The sequence below is a fragment of the Peromyscus eremicus genome, chromosome 1 (assembly GCF_949786415.1).
Source record: "Peromyscus eremicus chromosome 1, PerEre_H2_v1, whole genome shotgun sequence".
Classification (NCBI taxonomy): domain Eukaryota; kingdom Metazoa; phylum Chordata; class Mammalia; order Rodentia; family Cricetidae; genus Peromyscus; species Peromyscus eremicus.
In genome coordinates this window covers 52,784,112-52,806,631 of record NC_081416.1, presented here as the reverse complement: position 1 = coordinate 52,806,631, position 22,520 = coordinate 52,784,112, and the positions used below count along the sequence as shown (strand labels likewise).

The window sequence follows — 22,520 nt, the reverse complement described above, 5'->3', positions numbered from 1 at the left end:
TTGTTTATATGATGGATTACATTGCCAAACTTTCATATGTTGAACCATCCCTGCATTTCTGGGATAAAGCCTACTTGATCATGGTGGATGATTTTTTTGATGTGTTCTTGGATTCAGTTTGCCAGTATTTTATTGGGTAATTTTGCATCAATGTTCATGAGGGAGATTCTTCTGTGATTCTTTTTCTTTGCTGTATCTTTTTGTGGTTTGGGTATCAGGGTAACTGTAGCCTCATAAAAAGTTTGGCAATGTTCTTCCTGTTTCTATTGTGTGGAACAATTTGAGGAGTATTGGTATTAGCTCTTCTTTGAAATTCTGGTAAAATTCTGTGCTAAAATTGGGCTTGGGATTTTTTGGTTTGGAGACTTTTAATGACTGTTTGTATTTCCATAGGGGTTATAAGTCTGTTTAAATTGTTTGTCTGGTCTTGACTTAATTTGGGTATGTGGTACCTATCCAGAAAATTGTCCATTTCTTTTAGATTTTCCAATTTTGTGGAGTACAGATTTTTGAAGTGTGACCTGATGATTCTCTGGATTTCCTCGTTGTGTGTTGTTATGTATTGAGGACTATTGGGGGACCAGCCCCTCGATAGCCCTCTTCCAGGATCCATGGAAGAAATCTACAACCAGGTGATATTCTAATTTTTGATGATATTAAATGAATCTCCGTACAGGAAACTCTTTAGTTACTTCACTTTATTTTTCTAAGTTAGTTCTCTCTCTACCTGGCTTCTATTCTGTTCTCTTACTTAGCTCCTTTCTCGCCTGATTCTCTCTATGTCTTTCTGCTGTTCCCTCTAAGAGCTACCTTAGTTCCTTGATCTTAGTTCTGCCCCACCTTTGCTTTCTCTTCTCATTCTTACCCACCTAGTTCTTCCCTATCTGGCTCTTCCTCATCTTCCATCTCATCTTTCTAGTTCCAGCCCTCCAATCTGGTTCTCCTCTGTCCCTTCTTCTCCCACCCTCTCATAGCTTTAATTAGGTTCTTTATTGTCTCACCCTCATCTTCATCTTCTTTCCCCTCCATCTTCATTACTCCTCCTTTCTCTCCCCAAACCGGTCTTGCCTTGCAAGCAGCAACTCTCCTCCAATACAATGCAAGGCTTACAAGGTCCCCATAAGAGCAGTGAGTCAGCTTCATTTGCAACCCCAAAGGAAAGTGAATAGAGGAGGTGGGGTCAGATAAGGGCTGGAATAAGTCAGAAAGGAATTTATGTGCTCAAAATATATTCTTATAAGTGGTTAGGTAAAATGTTACAAGTCTATCACAAATGTGCTCAAACTACAATCTTACAGGTGGTTAGGTAAAAGAGTCTATATGTCACTAAAATGAAACTGCCTCTCTTTTTCTATGTCTCCATTTACTGGCAGAGCAGCATAACTCTGCTCTGAGCCTGGAATCCTGCCTCATAGCTTCACTGTGCCTGATATGCAAAAAGCCCTTTTGTTCTGAGACAATTGCTCCAGAATGCACTTGGGCTGTGAGAGAAAGGAGGGTCTGAGCTTCATTTGCACAAGAAACAAAGCTATGCACCTACCTCCTAGGCCTAGTGGACAGGTGGTGTCTCCATAAGGATGTTTTCCTTAATTCAGATCAGTGGTTGGTCTGAAAAGCTTATTATGTCTGCTGTTTTGGCCTAGGATGCTTGATACATTGTTAGTATGAGAACACACATGAAATTTATAGCAGGAAACAGCTGATATATGAAAAGCCAAATAACACCAAAAAACTCCATGAAATTTGAGTTCCTCTGGAAGGAGTCCTTAATTCTTCCAGGTATAGCTTTACTGTATGCAGCTGAATTTCTGCTTCATATTCCTGTGGTTCATAGCAGTTATGTCCCCTTTTTTGTTTCTGATTTCGTTAATTTGGGTATTCTTTCTCTGCCTTTTGATTAGTTTGGATAAGGTTTGTCTATCTTGTTGATTTTATTAAATAACCAACTCTATTTCATTGATTATTTGTACTTTTTATTTCATTGACTCTTTGTTTCTATTATTGATTTCAGCCCTCCATTCGATTATTTCTTGTCATCTATTCATCCTGGGTGAGTTTGCTTCTTTTTGCTCTAGAGCTTTCAGATGTGCTGTTAAGTTGCTAGTGTGAGATTTCTCCAACTTCTTTATGTAGGCATTTAAAGATATGAACTTTCCTCTTAGCACTGCTTTCATAGTGTCCCAGAAGTTTGGGTATGTTGCACATTCATTTTCATTGAGGTCTTTAATTTCTTTCTTTATTTCTTCCTTGACCCAGTGGTGATTCAGCTGAGCATTATTCAGTTTCCATGAGTTTGTAGGCTTTCTGTAATTTGTGTTGTTGTTGAATTCTAACTTTAAGCCATGGTGGTCCAATAAGATACATGAAGTTATTCCAATTTTTTTTGTATCTGTTGAGTTTTGCTTTGTGACTGAGTATGTGGTCAGTTTTAGAGAAGGTCCCATGGGGTACTGAGAAGAAGGTATATTCTTTTGTGTTTGGGTGGAATGTTCTGTAGATGTATAAGTTCATTTCAGTCATAACATCTGTTAGGTCCCTTATTTTTCTGTTAAGTTTCTGTCTGGCAGATCTGTCCATTGGTGAGAGTGGGGTGTTGAAGTCTCCCACTATTAGTGTGTGTTTGATGTGCAATTTAAGCTTTAGTGATGTTTCTTTTACATATGTGTGTGCCCTTGTATTGGGACTTAGATGTTCAGAATTGAAACTTTATTTTGATGGGTTTTTTCCTTTGGTGAATATGAAATGTCCTTCATGATTTCTTTTGATTATTTTAGTTTGAAGTCTATTTTGTTAAATATTAGGATAGTTACACCAGCTTCCTTCTTAAGTCCATTTGATTAGAAAGTTTTTCCCAATCTTTTACTCTGAGGTAGTTAGTGTCTGTCATTGAAGTTGAGGTGTGTTTCTTGTATGCAACAGAAAGATGGATCCTGTTTTCATATCCATCCTGTTAGTCTGTGTCTTTTTTTTTTTTATAATTTATTTATTTTTATGTGCATTGGTGTTCTGCCTGTATGCATGTCTGTGTGAGGGTGTCAGATCTTGTAGTTACAGACAGCTGTTAGCTGCCATGTGGGTGCTGGGGATTGAACTCATGACCTCTGGAAGAGCAGTCAGTGTTCTTAACCACTGAGCCATCTCTCCAGTCCCCAAGTCTGTGTCTTTATAGATGAATTGAGTCAATTGATATTAAGGGATATTAATGACCAGTGATTGTTAATTTCTGGGTTTTTTTTTTGTTTTTTGTTTTTTTTTTGTAGTGTGTGTATGTTTCCCTTCTTTGGTATTTGTTGGTGTGGAGTTATCTATTGCCTGTGTTTTCATGGGTATATCTAACTTCCTTAAGTTAGATTTTTTTTCCTTCTAATGCTTTCTATAGGGCTGGATTTGTGGATAGGTCTTGTTTAAATCTGGTTTTGTCATGGAATATCTTGTTTTCTCCATCTATGGTGATTGAAAGTTTTGCTGGGTATAGTAGTCTGGGCTGATATCTCTGGTCTCTTTGAGTCTGCATAACATCTGTCCAGGACCTTCTGGCTTTCAGAGTTTTCATTGAGAAGTTGGGTGTTATTCTGATGGATCTGCCTTTATATGTTACTTGGCCTTTTTCCTTTGCAGCTCTTAGTATTCTTTATGTTTAGTGGTTTGATTACTATTTAGCAAGGGGACTTTTTTGGGAGTCCAGTCTATTTGGTGTTCTGTAAGCTTCTTGTATCTTCATAGGCATTTCCTTCTTTAGGTTGGGGAAGTTTTCGTCTATGATTTTATTGAATATATTTTATGTGCCTTTGAGCTGGTATTCTTCTCCTTCTTCTATTCCTGTTATTCTTAGGTTTGGTCTTTTCATGGTGTCCCAGATTTCCTGGATGTTTTGTGTTATGACTTTGTTGGCTTTAATGTTTTCTTTGACTGACAAATCTATTTACTCTATCATATCTTCAATGCCAGAGATTCTCTCTTCCATCTCTTGCATTCTGTTGGTTATGCTTGCATCTATAGTTCCTGTTTCTTTCTCAGATTTTCCATTTCCAGCATTCCCTTGGTTTGTGTCTTCTTTATTGCCTCTATTTTAATGTTCAAGTCTTGAACTGTTTTCTTCACCTGTTTGCTTGCTTTTTCTTGGTTTTCTTGACTTTTTTTAAGGGAGTTATTGATTTCTTCCATTTTTTTTTTGTCTTTTCCTTGATTTCTTTAAGGGAATTTTTCATTTCTTCTTTAATGGCCTCTATCATCTTCCTAAAGTCATTTTTAAGGTCATTTTCTTCTGTTTTCTCTATATTGGGATGTTCAGGTCTTGCTGTTGTAGAATTGCTAGGTTCTGGTGGTGCCATATTGCTCTTTATGTTGTTGAATATATTCTTGCACTGGCATCTACCCATCTCTTCCTCCAATTGGTGCAAGTGTGTAGGGCCCTGGTCTCCTCCCATATTGAGTAAAGCCGTTGCCTGCTTGCTGACCTTGACCAGATGTCCTCCCTATGCTAATTCCCTGCCGGTATCCACCCTCCTGAATGCTTTAGGGAAGTTCCTTGTTTGTGTATCCTGCATATTGGGCGTTAACAGCTTAGATGCAAGAATGTAAACATCAATAGTGAACTTCTGCCCTCCGGGGATCCACCATTGTGCTGTAAGCCTGTATTTAAGGTTTCCTCCCTCTTTCAATAAATGGCATTTGGCATTTGGCATTCAGCTGAGGCAAATGACCCGCTGTCTCTTGTCCCTTATTTTTTAATCCACAGCCCCTCGCTCGGACATGGTGAATGGGTGACAGTAATGCGGGCGTTACTGTTACAAATGGAGGTCCCTACCGAGATTCTACCAAGACGTTACCGAGATCCGAGAAAGAAGGGACGAGCTGATGGACACCCGAAAGGTAAGGCTGGCCAGCAATTTAAAGAAAAAAGAAAAGATGAGGGTGAATTGAAATGGGTGCAGCTAGCTCACAGTCAGTTGATTGGACTGTTGAAGCAGGAAGGCACCGAAGTTAAGAAAGGGCAAGACAGCTAGAGATTTTAAATAAAAAAGGAAATCTTCCCAATAGAGAAGAGGGAAGGAAAGGAAATTTCCCCTTAGAAAAGGGAGAAAAAATTTAATCAAGAAAAAAGGATTTTCCCGGTAAAAAGGGGAAAAATTTTGAAACTAGGCCTAAAGATTGGGGCCCTGTAGAGGAAGGATGAAGGAAAGAGAGAAGCCTCTTCCCAGTGGTAATGAAGGAAGAAAAGACTTCTTCCAATTGTAGAATTTTCAGGACAGCTGAAACTTTGAGCTCTTTCTGCAGTGCAGCATCTGAATTACTAAGAATCAGCAGGTAGGCCTCATTGCTGCTGGCTGAACAGCAAGAGAGCCCAGAGGTTAGAAGTTCTGCTGTTTGTTTGCTTATTTTGATTCAAATGCTTTTTATTTCTCCCTCAGAGTGGGAATAATTTAATATTTAGGATCCCTTCGTGGGAAATGTTTTTCTGTTTTTCCCTTATGGTGGGAATAACTCATTAGGTAGTCCCTTCATGGGAGTAGGAAGTTTAAACATGAGTTTGTGTGTGCGGGGCGCGCGCCCAGCGGCGGCAGTGGTGGACATGCACAAGATAGCTCGGAGCGGCGGGCGGACAGGTACAGGCCGGTGGGAGGTGGAGCTGCAATGGACCGCGGCCCGGGCGGGCACCAGCACTAGAGCCTGGGCACTGGATGGAGCCAAACCTAAGCCACAGCTTCAGCTCGCTCCAAGTGAGCAGAGGCCCAGGAAGGGACTAACGCTAAAAGTTTAAACAGAAATGTGTGCGTGTGTGTGTTGCATGTCCAGTATGGCTGTGGTCAAAGGCACATGCTGCAGCAGCAGTGTGTGAGATAGCCCGGAGCAGTGGGTGGGCAGGTATGCCAAAGCAGGAGGTGGAGCCACAAGGCCAACAGAATGGACCAAGCCAGCAGAGTCCAGGAGAGGGACTAGCACCTAAAAGTTTAAACGGGCCTAACTTCTGGTGAAAAATGGTTTCGGTCAGGACATAGAATGCTAAGTCAATGCTGTTTGAATAAAGGATGTTCTGTTCTTTTGACTGTCTTAATAAATGTTTGGATGAATATTTGATTCTCATGGTAGATAAACTAAAGGAACAGGATTCATAATTTTAAACTATATATTAGGTGTGCTCTTGTCTGTTGATCATTACTAAAAATTTGGCCCTGCAATTTAAGTTGCTTTCTAGAAATTCTTGGTTTAATTCTATAGAAATATAACACCTGATATGGATTGGGTTGTCAGCTTATTAAATAATGTTGCTAAGATAAACCCATAAATAATAATCTCTTACTGATAAAGAGGTTACAAAATTATTTTTCCAGTAAATAAAATACAAGTAAATTGTTTGGTCCACATTGTTAATATTTGGCAATTTACATTAATGTTACTTGGAATCTATAAAAAAGGATCCTCTTTTTAAGATTTTATAAAAAATACTCAGAAGTATTACCTAAAGTTACCTCTTAATCCTGTAGACTGTATTTAATGCTTTTATAATTGGTATATGTAAAAAGGACCATGAAAATAGAAGCCGGTGATAAAATTGCTTGATTAATATTGCTTTCATATTTTAATTGCAAAATGGCACCTATATGTAGAACTGGAGGCTTTGAAAGTATAGGAAAAAGGTGTTTTGACAAACAGTTATCAATGATAAACAGCCTAAATTAAAAATAAAATTGTATGGGATTGAGATTAAAAGATTACTGGATTCTGGTGCTGGACATATCTATAACTTCACAAGAATCCTGAGATCCCAACTGGCCTCTACAAGAAGTCAGGAAAATGGCGGCTATTACAAGATCTTAGAGCTGTAAATAATACCATGCTTCTCATGGGAGCAACACAACCTGGCTTGCCTGCCCCTGTGGCAATTCCTAAACATTAGGAATTTAATTGTGATTGACTCATATGGATGATATTTTATTGGCTGCTAAAGATAAAAAACTTGTTTTTGATGCCTTTTCTAAATTACAAGAGGTTTTTAGCCTGGCTAATTTACAGATTGCCCCAGAAAAGGTACAGGTATCTTTTCCCTATCATTATTTAGGTCATGAATATTTTGTTTTTCTCATTCACCTACTGGAGCGTTTTGGCAAACAGGTTCTATTCTATGGGTACATTCCCCAGCTTCTTCAGCAAAAAACATCACTCCTTATCCACAGGCTATTGCTCAGATTATATTTAAGGGACTCAAGATCAGTGTTCAAACTTTTGGTAAGGAGCCAGATATTGTGGTGACCCCATACACCCAGTCTCAAATAGCATGGTTGCAAGCTAATGATAATGATTGGACCATATTGACATGTTCCATGCAGAGTCGGTTTGATACTCACTACCCCTCCAATGATGTGTGTCATTTTTTTTTACATTGCATCCTGTTATATTTCCCAAGATAGTACAGATGACTCCTATTCCTCAGGCCCGTGTAGTATTTACTGATGGCACTTCACGTGGTTTTGCTGCGGTGGTTTCTGGTAACATAGTAAAGAGAATGAAAGTCCAGGGCACTTCTGTCCAAATGGCAGAGGTACAGGCGCTGTTGCTTGCTTTACAGATGTTTTCTGATGAGAGTGTAAATATTTATACTGATAGTCAATATGTGGCACATGCCATTATGCCTTTGGAGACAGCAGCATACATACTGTCCATTTCTCCCATTCATGAATATTTATTGGAAGTGCAAGGACTTATATGGTCCTGCTCACATAACCTTTATGTGGGCCATATTAGAGCTCACACTCAATTGCCTGGACCTCTAAGTGAAGGTAATCAGAGGGCTGACTCCATTACTCGTATGGCTGTCACATTAGTTTGTTCTGCCTTTGATAAGGCTACTCAGTTGCATCAACGTTATCATCTTAATGCTGGATCTCTTCGTCATCATACAGGCATAACCCGGGAACAAGCCATCCAGATAGTTAAATCATGTCCTATTTGTGTTGAATTTTTACCTGTTCCTCATTTGGGAGTTAATCCCTGAGGACTTTTACCTAATCATGTGTGGCAGATGGGCGTCACACACGTGCCTTCCTTTGAAAAATTACAATATGTCCATATGTCTATTGATACATATTCTTCTCTAATTTTTGCTTCTGCCCATTCAGGGGAAATGGTTAAGGATGTAAAGAATCATTGCCTTCATGCTTTTGCTTACATGGGCGTGCCAAAATGCATAAAGACTGATAATGGTCCTGTCTACAGCAGTACGGGATTTTCAAAATTCTGCCAAGACTTTTCTATTGTTAATAAGACTGGTATTCCTTATAATCCCCAAGGACAGACTATAGTAGAACTCTGCCATCGTACCTTAAAAACATATATTGCTAAAGTAAAAAGGGGGGAGCTAGGGGCTCATTTCTCCTCTCCACATTCTACTCTTTCCCTTGTTTTATATATTTTAAATTTTTTATTGGTGGATTCTGCTGGAGTATCTACTGCAGATAAGCACTGGAGGGCTCCTGTTGCAAATCATCCTCTGGTGCGATGGAAGGATCTTTCTACTGGCACTTAAAGGGGACCCGATCCGGTGTTGGTGTGGGCCCGGGGATCTGTTTGTGTCTTTCCACAGGACAATGAAGTTCCTCTTCGGGTTCCTGAGCACTGTGTGTGCCCTGTGGCTGCTGCTGAATCCCGACATGGCAGAGACCTATTGGGCCTTCGTAAAAAACTCTCCCCTTCTGATGCCAATGGGGATTGAGAGCCCAATACAGCCAGCCTTGGCAAACATTATTGTAAGCCTAGGAACTGTAGCCATGTGGTTGGATTCTTCATAAGGTAATGTATGGTAACCTTTTTTCAAAAATGTTGAGAATGTGTCACACCTTGGAGATTAAGGATAACCATGAAGGTCACTGACCTCTATTTGTTAACAGTAGCATGCCAGCTAAGCCTTTTCACATTTTGCAACCCTCTTCAAGCTGGTGTAGTACCTACTTTTCAGGAATGGCTCTGTGCAACATTTATTGGCCTCCTGAAATTCATTTAGCCTCTTTTGTAGACACCTTAAAATTTGTGAGCCTGAATGTAGCCATTTATGAGACCATTAGTTCTGCTCCTTGTTTGCTGTTTTTGTTTTTGTTTTCTTTATGGTTCTTAGTTGTTCTTTGCAGACCTGCCAGCCTAAGTAGTGCTGGGGTGAAGAAAAATGGGCCTTGGTGGTTCATGTTCCTGGAGCTGCGTCCATGCCAGTGGACCATGGCAGTTAGACACAGATGATGCTCACACGCTCCAGAAGAGACTCGGACATCGATGTTGCCATTGTTGCTGTTACAGCGGTGGTGGCCACTGCTGCTACTATTTCTGGGATGGCTATTTCATAATTGGGTTCTACAGCTAGCACAATGGAGATCCTGGCAGCAAAAGTAGCTACCACAGTTAGTTAATCTTTTATTGGGCATGATAAATTTAATTCTACAGTTATACATTTAAATTGGCTTTGAAAGTTGCAAAAATTATTTAAACTCAAGTTCCATTTGCGTATGGGATACCACCTTACAAGGACTCCAATTTACAGTAAGGCTCGTTTAAGAAGGGAATGGCTCAATCGCCTTTAGCCTCCTGGCTATGGGTGGGTTAGGACTACTGTTAGTCTTTTCTGGGTCGCACAGATTGCAAGCCCAGCGCCACTTTGAGATCTTTGGCAACAGTTTACTCTACAGCTCACGTGGTTGAGCCTGTATGATAATGAGTATTCAGAGACGGGTAATGCTTGGGGGGCGCTCACCAACCTAAGACAGAGCACTTGCGGGGCCTGGGCAGGTGTCTCCATGACGGGTAAGGTGACCTGCTGACGTCCCACGCAACCTAAGTCAGAAGCTCATTTTTTTAGTAAAAAGGGGGGACCTGTAGGGCCCTGGTCTCCTCCCATATTGAGTAAAGCCGTTGCCTGCTTGCTGACCTTGACCAGATGTCCTCCCTATGCTAATTCCCTGCCGGTATCCACCCTCCTGAATGCTTTAGGGAAGTTCCTTGTTTGTGTCTCCTGCATATTGGGCGTTAACAGCTTAGATGCAAGAATGTAGAACATTCAGTAGCAAACTTCTGCCCTCCGGGGATCCACCATTGTGCTGTAAGCCTGTATTTAAGGTTTCCTCCCTCTTTCAATAAATGGCATTTGGCATTTGGCATTCAGCTGAGGCAAATGACCCGCTGTCTCTTGTCCCTTATTTTTTAATCCACAGCCCCTCGCTCGGACATGGTGAATGGGTGACAGTAATGCGGGCGTTACTGTTACACAAGTGGTGTCTGTGTCTCAGGGAGCTGCTCTTGGTCCGTTCAGCACTAGTGGTTGCTGTGGGATGGTCTGTATGTCAAATGTGTTGCTGATTAGTCAATAAATAAAGCACTGATTGGCCAGTGGCCAGGCAGGAAGTATAGGCAGGACTAACAGAGAGGAGAATTGAGAGAACAGGAAGCTGGGTGAGAGAGACACTGCCAGCCGCCACCATGACAAGCCGCATGTGAAGATGCTGGTAAGCCACGAGCCATGTGGCAAAGTATAGATTAATAGAAATGGATTAATTTAAGCTGTAAAAACAGTTAACAAGAAGCCTGCCACGGCCATACAGTTTGTAACCAATATAAGTCTCTGTGTTTACTTGGTCAGGTCTGAGTGGCTGTGGGACTGGCGGGTGAGAGAGATTTGCCCTGACTGTGGGCCAGGCAGGAAAACTCTAGCTACAAATGGCGCCCAACGTGTTGGCAAGAATTTCCACCTAAAACCTGAGTAAAAAGATTCTAAAACGGAGCTAAAAACAGCTCCTAGTTGTCTCTTTCAAGCTAGCGGCAGCCTGCGTGTTTGAGCTACTACTGGCAGGTTCCTAGCGTGTGCGCTTGACCTGCAGTATGGCGGGAATGAGGCCTCTGCAAGTAGCACATTAAGCTGTGTGGTGGATTTAGCCTTTGCTAGTACAAAAAAAAAAAAAAAAAAGAGGTTTCTGGGCTACACGCTGCTTTGATAGAAGCATAGACCCACTATTTCTGAGAGTTGATGGCTCCCAGAGCTGGCAGAAAACATACCACCGCCATGTTGGGAAGCTGAAGTGGGCGGAGCCAGCAGCCATAGCGCCAGCGCTGCTTCAGGCTTAGAAGGCTGCAGTTTAAAGCAATAGGCTCAAGCTAATATAAAAAAATAAGCCACGTAAAGATGGCTACCACACAGAGAATCTGGATTATGTTCTCTTTGATATTCGTAACTGAAGAAAAACATTTGATTACAAAAGCTGTTGAGTTATGCCAAAATGTATATTCTAAAGGTACCTCGACTTCAAAATTTGGATGTAAAGATATGTTGCTTTGGAAAGGAGGCTCTGCTTTTGTTTCTACAGAAAGCCAGAGGCTATGGATTTGTTCCAGATTAAGATACATCAGGTTTGACCAGCCAAGACCCCCTGAAAGGTCTCCGATGACACCATGGCCCAGATGATCCAACATCCAGAACCGTTTCAAGGCAACTGGCTCAGACGATACACCCTCATGGACTACTCCATAATCCTAAAATATTCTTTGTGTCCCTGTAAGATACAGCACTCCCCTCCAGCAGAAAGTAGTAAGAGAAGCTACGCCCAAATTCCCAAATATACCAAGCTGACTTTGGAGATGTGTAAAGGTTAAAACCTTCCTTTTTAAGAAAAGAAAAGGGGAAGTGCTGTGGGATGGTCTATATGTCAAATGTGTTGCTGATTGGTCAATAAATAAAGCACTGATTGGCCAGTGGCCAGGCAGGAAGTATAGGCAGGACTAACAGAGAGGAGAATTGAGAGAACAGGAAGCTGGGTGAGAGAGACACTGCCAGCCGCCACCATGACAAGCCGCATGTGAAGATGCTGGTAAGCCACGAGCCATGTGGCAAAGTATAGATTAATAGAAATGGATTAATTTAAGCTGTAAGAACAGTTAACAAGAAGCCTGCCACAGCCATACAGTTTGTAACCAATATATAAGTCTCTGTGTTTACTTGGTCAGGTCTGAGTGGTTGTGGGACTGGCGGGTGAGAGAGATTTGCCCTGACTGTGGGCCAGGCAGGAAAACTCTAGCTACAAGTGGTGTTTGTATCTCAGGAAGCTGCTGGGGTCTTTGGGGGATGGGTGGGTTTGGGGGACAAAGTGGGACTTAATAGATTACAGGATCTGATTTTGGGTGGTGGTGGGCAAGCCTGCCTGCAGGAGTCTTGCCTGCTGTCCTTCAACTGGGGCTGGATTGGGTGGGATAGGGGAGCACCAGTTGGGCCTAGGGACCTAGGGCCTAAGGCCTAGAGACTGAGGTGACTGACTTGGAGAACAGTCACTCACCTCTTGGTTCACTTGTAGCTGGCAGAGTCTATGTCTCAGGAGCAGCTGCGATCTTGGGGGATGGGTGGGTTTGGGGGATAGAGTGGGGCTTGTAGGGTCCAATGGGGGGTGGGCAGGCCTTCTCCACAGGAGTCCTGCCTGATGGCCTGTAACTGGGGCTGCAATGAGTGAGGGTCCAACCATTGATTCTTATCATGATCAAGCTAATGATAAACTACATCAAACATAGAATAAACTAAGTTAAACTACTGGTCCTTAGGACCAACTATGCCCTCCTAGAACAGAAGGAGTCAACTATTTGATTCATGCCCATAAAACCCGTGGTCAATGTGACAGAGCAAGACTCCATCTTGTATTCTTGCTGAGGCCATTTTAGGGTTAACTAGAATTTGATCTCCTTGATAAAGAATGACATGGAAAATTACCCAACTCTATTTTAGGAACCTGAGATCAAGATGCTCCAGCTAACTTATCTTAGTGTCTGTTAAACTGTCCATTTCTACACCCCCTACCCCAGCTAACTGATTACCTTAGCTTCTGTTAAACTGCTTGCTTGCATAAAACCTCTACCTACAGCTATCAAATGAGATAACAGGATGTGGTTTTGGCCTTTAAAAACCACTTACGATGTAGCATGAATCTTAACAGGTCTTATTAACAAAAATAAACCTGGACCCAGGTATTGGGGTGAATGCTGGAAGAGCAGAGAAGCAGAACAAGCCACAGCCACTCACCTTGCCAATTCCTCAGCTGATCCTGTTTCCTCAGACTGGAAGCCTCTGAGTCCTTTTCCAGAATGAATCTCAGCTGAACTGCTGCTAGAAGCAGCCCTAGTTCCTGGTTTTCACCCCTTATGTACCTTTCTGCTTTCTGCCATCACTTCCTGGGATTAAAGACATGAGTCACCATGCCTGGCTGTTTCCAGTGTGGCTTTGAACTCACAGAGATCCGTGTGGATCTCTGCCTCTAAAAGGCTAAGATTAAAGGTGTGTGTGCCACCATTTTCTGGCCTTTATGTCTGTCAAGTAGCTGTTCTATTCTCTGACCCCAGATAAGTTTATTAGTGTTCACAACATATTGGGGAACACAATATCACCACATTACTCTAAAATACTTGCTGCCACACTGGGTTCTGAATGACTGAGTGTAGTCCCAGCTAGCTGGAATGAAGACTTTCAATTGGTTGTGTATTATGTCTAAAAGGTCATCTCTGGTGGGCTCCCTGATAACATGCTACCAACTTAGCTATGATTTTTTTTTAAAGATTTATTTATTTAACGTATATGGGTGCATTGTGTGCATGCCCATCTGCACACCAGAAGAGGATATTGGATTCCATTATAGACAGTTGTAAGCTGCTATATGGGTGCTGGGAGTTGAACTCAGGAGCCCTGGAAGAACATCCAGTGCTCTTAACTACTCAGCCATCTGTCCAGCCCCCATGATTCTAGCCAAGAAAGATTTGTTCTGTACTTTGGAGTCCACTGGGTGGGCTCAGAATTCATTTTGCTTTCTGTCTCTGATTATGGATTGTGTCAGGTATTATTCTAGGTGAGTAGGAGGTCCTCACAGGTTAGCAGGGGAGGGGCAAACTCAGTTTGAAATGGGAGTGGCATAAACACAAAGATCCAGTACTTGCAGGCTGTCATTGTTGTCCTTGTCATTAGGACCAGTGTGCCTTCTCTTCAATGCTGACACTTGCTTTAGCTTACCTCGTAGCTTCCTATAAGGCAAGTCCAGCTTGAATGGGTCCCTAAGTTCGAAACGAGCACCAGGCACTGGAGAAAAACCTCCACAGGGCTCTTATCACTGAGCAACACGTTATCTGCTGTGGCAGATGGCTTTTCCGTGTGCCTTTGGGGAGGCAGGCAGTCACAAATGGCTCTAGCCTTATGTCATCACACTTAAATGTCACTAGAGGAAAGAGTCTTTAAATTTTTTCAAACGTCTGCCTATTAAAAACACGTTTATCTCCATTCCAGAGAAGGCTTTTGGATGGTATTGTTTGAGTCATGCCCTTTGTAGTCAGCGCTGGCCCAGGGGCTAAGGCTTAGGAAAGTCAGATCCAGGTCACAGATGATAATCTGCAGACTGCTCCTGCCAGAGTTACCAAGGGAAAGACTGCTGGCCAGCCTGACGCAAGAACCCACTTCACTAGTTCTCCAGAATAGCCATTTAGCAAACATGGGATTGAGACACTTAAGCCTGGTACGCTGCCTAGGGTAAAGGTTCTGGAATGCTCTTTTGAAGGTGGTGGGCAGAGATGTAAATGCTGCACATTTATACAGGGGGTATGCTTCAGGGCATTTCACCCGGGACTTATTCTCTGGTCTCTTCAGCAGTACTTTGGGGGTTTCAGAGGCAGGGGATTTGGAAGAAACACTTCACTATTGTCTTTCATAAAAAGCCTAGCAAAATGAGAATTGGCGTATTCACCAAGCGTTACCACAGCAACCCAGACACATGTGAAAACCCTGTATTCACTTAGCAAAAGGATCCTTTTCCCTGGGGAGACTGCCTGCTCTGACTGGCTGTTAAGCAACACAGTCTCTTGTGTCATCCAGGAGTCTGCTCTCTGGTCCTTGTGTAGAGGAGACAACATCACAAACAGCCCCTGCTTACCATTTTTTCTCCTACCCCCACCCCTCCTTATTCTACAGTGGCCTCTTTTCCACCAGCTCAGATTCCTCATGGGTTCTGTGAATCCTACTCAAAGCTGGTACCACTTTCCTCTTTTCCCTCAGGCAGAGTGAAAAGACAGCAAATTCTTAAAAAGTAGTATTGCTCCCTGCCCCCCTTTGCAGAAGCAGAATGGATTTGTAGAAAAGGGACGAATTAGATCTTGTCTACCTTCTCAGGGACGGTTTAAATGTCCCCTAGAGTTCATATGCTGGAAACTGAATCCCCAGTGCTAGATGTTGATGGCATTTAAAAGGTGGGACTGTTGGGACATGACTGAGCAGAGCCCTCACTGACGGGCCAAACCCTTCATCGTTAGTAGGTAGTGGGAGGAGAGGCACCATCAAGAAAGCTCTGTCTAGCATCCCGGCTCTGTGCTGCTGTGCAATGCTGCTGCCATGTTCTGATGCAGCACAAAGACCTCACCATATGCTGAGGTGAACCAAATAGACCTTTCCTGTACGAGCTGCCCTGTCTTTGGCATGTTAAGGGCAGTCTAGTGACAGTGCTGGCGTCTCACAGCAACTTCTTAATGAGTATTGCAGAATGGGGTGAAAGGTAAAAATCTGAAGCTCTCTGACTAGACCATTCCCGTATAATTTGTTTTGTTTGTGTCTGGCACAGTATTAGGAAAGATGGGCAATGGAGGTGACAGCTGGGCCCATCTAGAAGCAGAGTATGAGGAAAAGCAGAAGCCAATATGGGCTTCCCAAAATGCTCCTAGGTTGGGGATAGAGCTCAGTGGTAGGGCTATAGCCTGCCTAACGCTGGATTCTACTGCCAGAATTACTACTACACAAAATATCTTCCATCTTTGTTTTATTTACTTTATTACAGTTGAGACAGAGCGCATGAGAGTGAGAGAGAGAGTGAGTGAGAGAGAGAGAGAGAGAGAGAGAGAGAGAGAGAGAGAGAGAGAGAGAGAGAGGGAGAATATGCCATGGTTCATATGTGCAGGTGAGAACTTGCAGGAGTCATTCCCTCCCACTGTGCAGGTCCTGGGATCTAACACAGGTTGAGGCTAAAGTGGCAAACATTTTTACCTGCCCAGCTGTCTCACCAGCCACGTCCTGGGTTTAGATGACCTTACAGTCACTAGCCCAATGTGCTTAGCCATGGATTGGTTGAGGGATAGAGCACATAAAACAATGGCATTTATTAATGTTGACTCTTCTTATCAAGAAGCAGGTGAATATCCTGTGATATGGATGACCGTGTGCCTCTCTTGTTACTAACACATCCTCAACAAGGACTTACCACATGGCAGACAGTGCTCAGCAGCTTAATGAGATCTTCCTTTGGGAAATATATTCTTATACATTGTCTAATAGCATTCAGCAAACCATTTTACAGATAAACAGAATGAGGTTCAGAGGAATCTACACACTGTGGTCTCTTAAAGTAGCAAGGGCAAGGCCAGGGTTTGGCCTGGGCAGTCTCACTTCAAAGGCTCAGTTTTGGCATGGAATGGAGAAATATAGATATGATTAAGAATTCATTTTAGAGCTGGGCGGTGGGGTGCACGCCTTCCATCCCAGCACTTGGGAGGTAGAGGCAGGCAGATCTCTGTGAGTTCGAGAGACAGCCAGACAGCCAGGGCTGTTACACAGAGAAACCCTGTCTTTAAAAAACAAACAAACAAAAATTCATTTTAGCCTTCCCTCAGTTGCCGCCAAGGTGCTTGGTTCTTCCAAGGAAGCTAAGGCCACGTTGTAGTGAGGCCCTCACTTCTTCCTGTAACCAGCACTGAGCCAGCAGTCTGAAACATAGCCTCCATGTCTGAGCTCACCTGCATCTATTCCACCCTCATCCTGCATGACTATGAGGTGACGGTCATGGAGGATAAGATCAGTGACCTCCTTAAAGCAGCTGGTGTCAGTGTTGAACCTGGCCTGGCTTGTTTGCAAAGCCCCTGGCCAATGTCAACATTGGGAGCCTCATCTGCAATGTAGGAGCTGGGCCTTCTCCAGCAGCTGGAGCTGTGCCGGCAGGCGGTCCTGCCCCTCCACGGCTGCTGCCCCAGCTGAGGAGAAGAAAGTGGAAGCAAAGAAGGAAGAATCTGAGGAGTTTGATGATGACATGGCCTGACACAGACTTTGGTCTTTTTGACTAAACCTTTTTTGTTAACATGTCCAATAAAAAGCTGAACCTGTTGATATTTTATCTGTGTACCCCAATAAAGCTTATCTGAGAATCAGAGGAAAAAGCCAGCCACTACAATAAACATAGAAGTCAGGAAATGGTAGCACACACCTTTAATCCTACCATTCAGGAGGCAGAGATCCATCCAGATCTCTGTGAGTTCAAGGCCACACTGGGAACAGAGCCAGGCATGGTGGTACACACTTTTAATCCCAGCACTAACCATAGAGGTCTGGAGATCTTTACAGACAGACAGGAAGTGATGTAGCTGTGTGGAGAGAGAAAGTGAGATGGCAGAACAGAAAGGCATATAGACGGAGCAGTGGTGGCACACACCTTTAATTCCAGCACTTGGGAGGCAGAGACAGGAGGATCTTTGTGAGTTTGAGGCTAGCTTGGTCTACAGAGTGAGTTCCAGGACAGGCCCAAAGCTACAGAGAAACTCTGTCTGGAAAAAACCAAAAAGAAAAAAAAGGCATATAGACATGAGTATACAGGAAGTAGGTCTCTCTGGAAGCTGAGGAGTTGGTGAGGTGAGGTTGGCTGTGGTTTGTCCTATTCTTCTGATCTCTCAGCTTTCACCCCATCTGGCTTTGGGTTTTTTTAAAAATTTTTATTAATAAGGTTGTTTAGCAATTCATCTTACAACCTTTTTTTTTTTTTTTTTTTTTTTTTAAAAAAAAAGAATTTATTTTACTTCTGTGGAGTCCAAGCCCAGTGCAGAAAAAGGGACTATGCTTGGTCATTCATTCAGTCATAAAATGCTGTGTGCCACTGGGGATATATATGAAGACATTTGGGGATATATTATGGCTTAAAGTTAAAAGTCTTTTCAGCTGGATCTACAATTCCTAGTTGTCCCTACCTCTCCCACTTGTACTGAGGTCTCTATGTTGACCAGGCTGGTCTGGAACTTCCAGACTCTAGTGATCTTCTGCCTCAGGGTGCAGCTGTATGCCACCAAACCCTTCCCTTTGGCTGGCTTTTAAGTTTCACACAGATTTGTAGGGAAAGGCAAAAATCCAACTCTACCCTCAACTCCTGGTTGGCTTTTAGACTTAAACGGACATGACATAGATGAACAGGAGAAAAAGCATACAGGTTTCTCTGACTCAAGTTTTGTGTATCACAGGGGTTTGCATGGAGAAATGAAGACTTATGGACTTGTGACCCAACTGCAATTGCTAGTGTCCATGAGACCCCAAGTGCCACTCCCAGGATCAGAAAGAAATAGGGAGTGTGAAGAAGAGGAGGAGACAAGGACCCCAGGAAGCAGCTCGGGAAGAGTCAGTTACTCTATACTGTGGACAAAGGATAGCTAAGGTCTGCGGAAGTACTTAAGTGGGAAGACTGAAACAGCAAGTTATTATTATCTTCTTGGGGTGGTGCTGGGAATGGAATCCAGGGCCTCTGGATGATGGTTTCTTTCTGATATAGTGAGGGAAGCTGTCATACGGGAATTTCACTTCCTGCTTTATTATTGTTTTATTTTGTTTATGAGACAGGGTCTCACTACGTAACCCTAACTGGCCTTGAACTCACTGAGATCTTTATGCTTCTCCCTCCTGAGAGCTGAGTTTAAAGGCGTGTGCCACCACCATCCAGGCCTCATCTCCTGATTTTAGGAAACAGAAGAGAGCATTGTACAGAAGTTAACAGCCATATTGGCCCAAAATGTTTATTTTGCTTTTTTTCATTTGTGGTAGGTTTTTTTTTTTTTTGGTTTTTTCGAGACAAGGTTTCTCTGTGTAGCTTTGTACCTTTCCTGGAGCTCACTTGGTAGACCAGGCTGGCCGCAAACTCACAGATATCCTCCTGGCTCTACCTCCCGAGTGCTGGGATTAAAGGCGTGCGCCACCACCGCTCGGCTTGTGGTAGGGTTTTAAACACTTAAGGTTGTATTCACGTAGGTTTGATTACAGAAACTAATAAAATGTTCTCTGAATACTGAAAAGGAAACCAAAAGAGATTACACATTCAAAGTTCCTCTATCAAAATGTCAGGGGTATATTTTTTTAACTCCAATTAAAAAATATTTTGAAATTTGTTTTATGAGTATAACAGGGCCTCAGACTTAGTAGCCCCTGAGACCTTAGAACAGCTGACTCCATGATGGAAATACTATTCAGGCTCTGAAACTCAGCACACAGCACCACCTGCCAAAACTAAAATAAAGACCTCAAGTCCGCATAGTTCTGGGAAAGTCTCTAAATGTACTAACCTTGCTTTTTGGCTTCTGTAGTTCCGCTTCTGGCTGGGTGTTCTTGTTAACAGAAGTATGTCAGCCCAGAACATGGTTTCGTATTTAAAAGCTCCTTGAGAAAGGCTCGGGGCTACACTGAGAGCCTGAACACCCAATGTAATTGCTGTCCAGCTAGTAAAGACATTCTATTGTTAAACCCATGTCCGAGCAGCTGTCTCCGGTGAGTACCCACAACAACGAGTATGTGTGTTTTGTCAGCATGTCTACATCTGCGTCAGGTGTGTGCCTGGTACTCAGTGATGTCAGAAGAGGGCATCGGGTCCCCTGGAAGTGGAGTCACCCAAGGTTGTCAGCCATCCTGTGTGTACTGGGAACCAAACCTAGGCCTTCTGCAAGGGCATCAAGTGCTCTTATCCCCTGAGCCATCTCTTCAGCCCCATATTACTGATATTGTTGTTTTTATCTTTATTATTATGTTTTTAATTTTTGAGGCAAGGTCTCTGTGTAGCCCTGCCTCCTGAGTGCAGAAACCAAAGGCATGAACCACTAGGCCCAGCTATTATTATTTTTATTTATTTATTTATTTATTTATTTATTTATTTATTTATTTATTTATTTATTTATTTATTTATTTATTTTGGAGACAAGGTCTCAAACTGTTAGCCCGGGCTAACTTTGAACTCATGGCAGTTCTCCTGCCTTAGCTTCCCAAATACTAGGATTACATGCATGTGCCTCTCTTGAGTGGAAAGATAAATAACCCTCTGGTATGATTTGTGTACAAAGATTAAAAGTAATGCGATGTGTTTTCACACATTAGGCACTGGCAGAGGGGTGTGGTGAAGGCTGTCAGGGGCAGGGAAATCTGGGGCAGAGGAGCCCAGTGGCCAGGCACGAAGCAGGAGGGAGGCATCTAAGTGACCCCGGAGGACACAGCAGGCCTTGGCGATGCGCTCATTAGCCAGTCACAGGAGGAGGGCGGGGTGACCTGGCGCGGCCCGGACTTTGCAGCCATTAAACCAGTCCTGACTGCACTGGCCTCGCTTGCCTACTCCTGGCCGAGGAGGGTGAAGCACTTCTTTCTGGGACCTAAGCAAAGGTGAGAATGCCCCGGTGCCTCTGCGGGTCCCCGCGGGCTGTCTGGGAGCTGGAGAGCCGCTGGGCGGGCGTAAACAAGTCAGGCGAGTAGCTACCACCCGCCTGGCAACCGCCCGGCGCAGAGAAAAGCAGCCGGGACGCGCGAGAATGCCTGGCCAGAAAGAGTGCAAGCGCCCAGGGATCCTGTGAGCCGCCCCTGGCTTCCAGCGAGGGATTTGTCCTTCCAAGTGCAAGTGAAGAGCAGATCAGAGGCCGGCGGCGAGGAAGTTGGAGGTCTTGTTAGAAGCCACCTGCTCCTGGAGATTTGGGGACCCTGCTTCTTGTTAGAGACATAATAAGCATAATAAGCTCTGCTCCCTCTGTGCCTTAGGCATCCACGCAGCTGCTAAGCTGAAGTTGAGCCCCACACATCGCCGAAGAAGATGCCAGCACCCATAGTAAGTACGGGACGGGGGCCCAGGGTGGGCCAGGGAGGGGGTAGTGTTTCAATGAAGACTCTTGTCTTTTCGGGGTCTGACTTGCTGTTTCGAAGAGGAGCTTTGTAGTGAAGGAACCACACTTCCTTCCACTGCTGGCATCAGGTATCAGCTGTGGGTCAGCTGCCACCTATTGAATGACGCCAGCACTTGTTGAAGTGGGCAGGTTGGAAGCCACCCTGCTTGAAACAGGCGCAATGGAAGGCAGAAGAGGCAGGCAAGTTGGAGGTTGGGTCTTCCTACCAAACCAGGAGCACCGGACAGGTTCCTGGGGAGGGGGCGGATATGTCTGAAGTTGAACCTTCTTGGCAGGGGGCTTTTCTGTCGTCCACTGACTCATTTCACGACCATCCCTGCTGCCAGCAAATGCCCAGCTCTGGCTTCCCCTTCGTTCCATTCTTTCCTCCATCTCTACTTCTCTTTCTTTTCTGATTTTTTGTTTGTTTGTTTGTTTGTTTGTCATTTTTGTTTCTGAGACAAGGCTTCAGGTAGCTCAGGCTGGCCTCAAACTTGTTATGTAGTGAGGGCAACCTTGTACTTCTAATTCTCCTGCCTCCACCTCTTGTGTGCTGGAATTATAGATGTGGGCCCCATACTCAGTTTTTTTTTAAACCCTCCTGCAGGCTAGGCAAGCACTCTACCAGCTGAGACACAACCCAGCCCTGGCCTCTTGGTTAACTCATGATGTCTTGAGATCGTAACTGGGCAAATGTCTTCTTCGCTTTAACAGGGACTTTATTGACTTAGTTCAGATTGTAGGTTTTTGCAGACAACTCACTTGGGATTGTGTTCCAGCTGAGTACCTATTGTGGATTTTAATTAAGTTCAACTTTATTCTGTTCCCCTGAGTGAAACATCACTTAAAAGTTAGCAGCTCCCAGAATAGTCACACGAGCCTAGTTCCAGGCTGCGCTTTCAGTTTCTGGTACTGCCAGACCAGACTGTTTTGTTTTCTGTTTAAACCCAGGAAGACTAAGACCACAGAAGTTAGAGCCATAAACTGCGTATAAAGCTTGAACCCTGCTGAGACATTAGGAACTGACTGTTGAAAAATACATGTGTGCTTCTGTTGTGTGTTTTGACTGTGTAACTGTGTGTTCTTTGATTTAACTTTCATGTAGTAGACGGCTTTAAAAAGACATTTGTGTGTCTGTTTGTGCATGTGCTTGGGGGCATGCCTATGCCTTGGCAAACATGTGGAAGTCAGGGAACAGCTTGCAGGAGTTAGTTCTCCTCTTCACTATCTGGGTCCTGAGATTTGAACTCAGGTCGTCAGGCTTGGCAGCAATCTCCTTTACTTGATGAGCCATCTCACTGCCCTTTCATTTTTATTTAATTAAAAGAACAAGAAATAAGTATGCACCAACTGGAGGTTTGCAGAGAAGTTATTAAATCTTACTGATGATCCCTCTCCTCTCAGGCTGAGCAGGGAAACTCATTACTCTTTTCTCTGCACTCAGCTCAATCAATGCTGTAGTCATCCCATCAGCAGGGCTGTGAAGCTGGGCATGCTGGCACACACCTGCAATCCCATCACTTGGGCGCTTTGTACAAGAGGATGCAGAGTTGGGCTGTGTAGAGAGATCTTGTCTCAAACAGAATAAAACAGGGCTCAGTGGT

General features: G+C 43.6%; 1 protein-coding gene and 1 pseudogene across 1 annotated transcript in view; both read left to right on the top strand.

Annotated features, from left to right (window-relative positions):
- Positions 1 to 15,616: 15,616 nt before the first annotated feature.
- LOC131902361 (large ribosomal subunit protein P1-like) lies at positions 15,617 to 17,069 on the top strand (annotated as a pseudogene).
- Positions 17,070 to 20,292: 3,223 nt separating this feature from the next.
- Positions 20,293 to 22,520, top strand: part of LOC131909789 (phospholipase A and acyltransferase 3) — a 28,100-nt gene continuing 25,872 nt past the window's right edge. The window contains exons 1-2 of the mRNA XM_059261639.1: positions 20,293 to 20,425; positions 20,795 to 20,861. Of these exons, the coding sequence (XP_059117622.1) occupies positions 20,847 to 20,861 (15 nt within the window). The 5' untranslated portion in view covers positions 20,293 to 20,425; positions 20,795 to 20,846. The remainder of the gene's footprint in view (positions 20,426 to 20,794; positions 20,862 to 22,520) is intronic.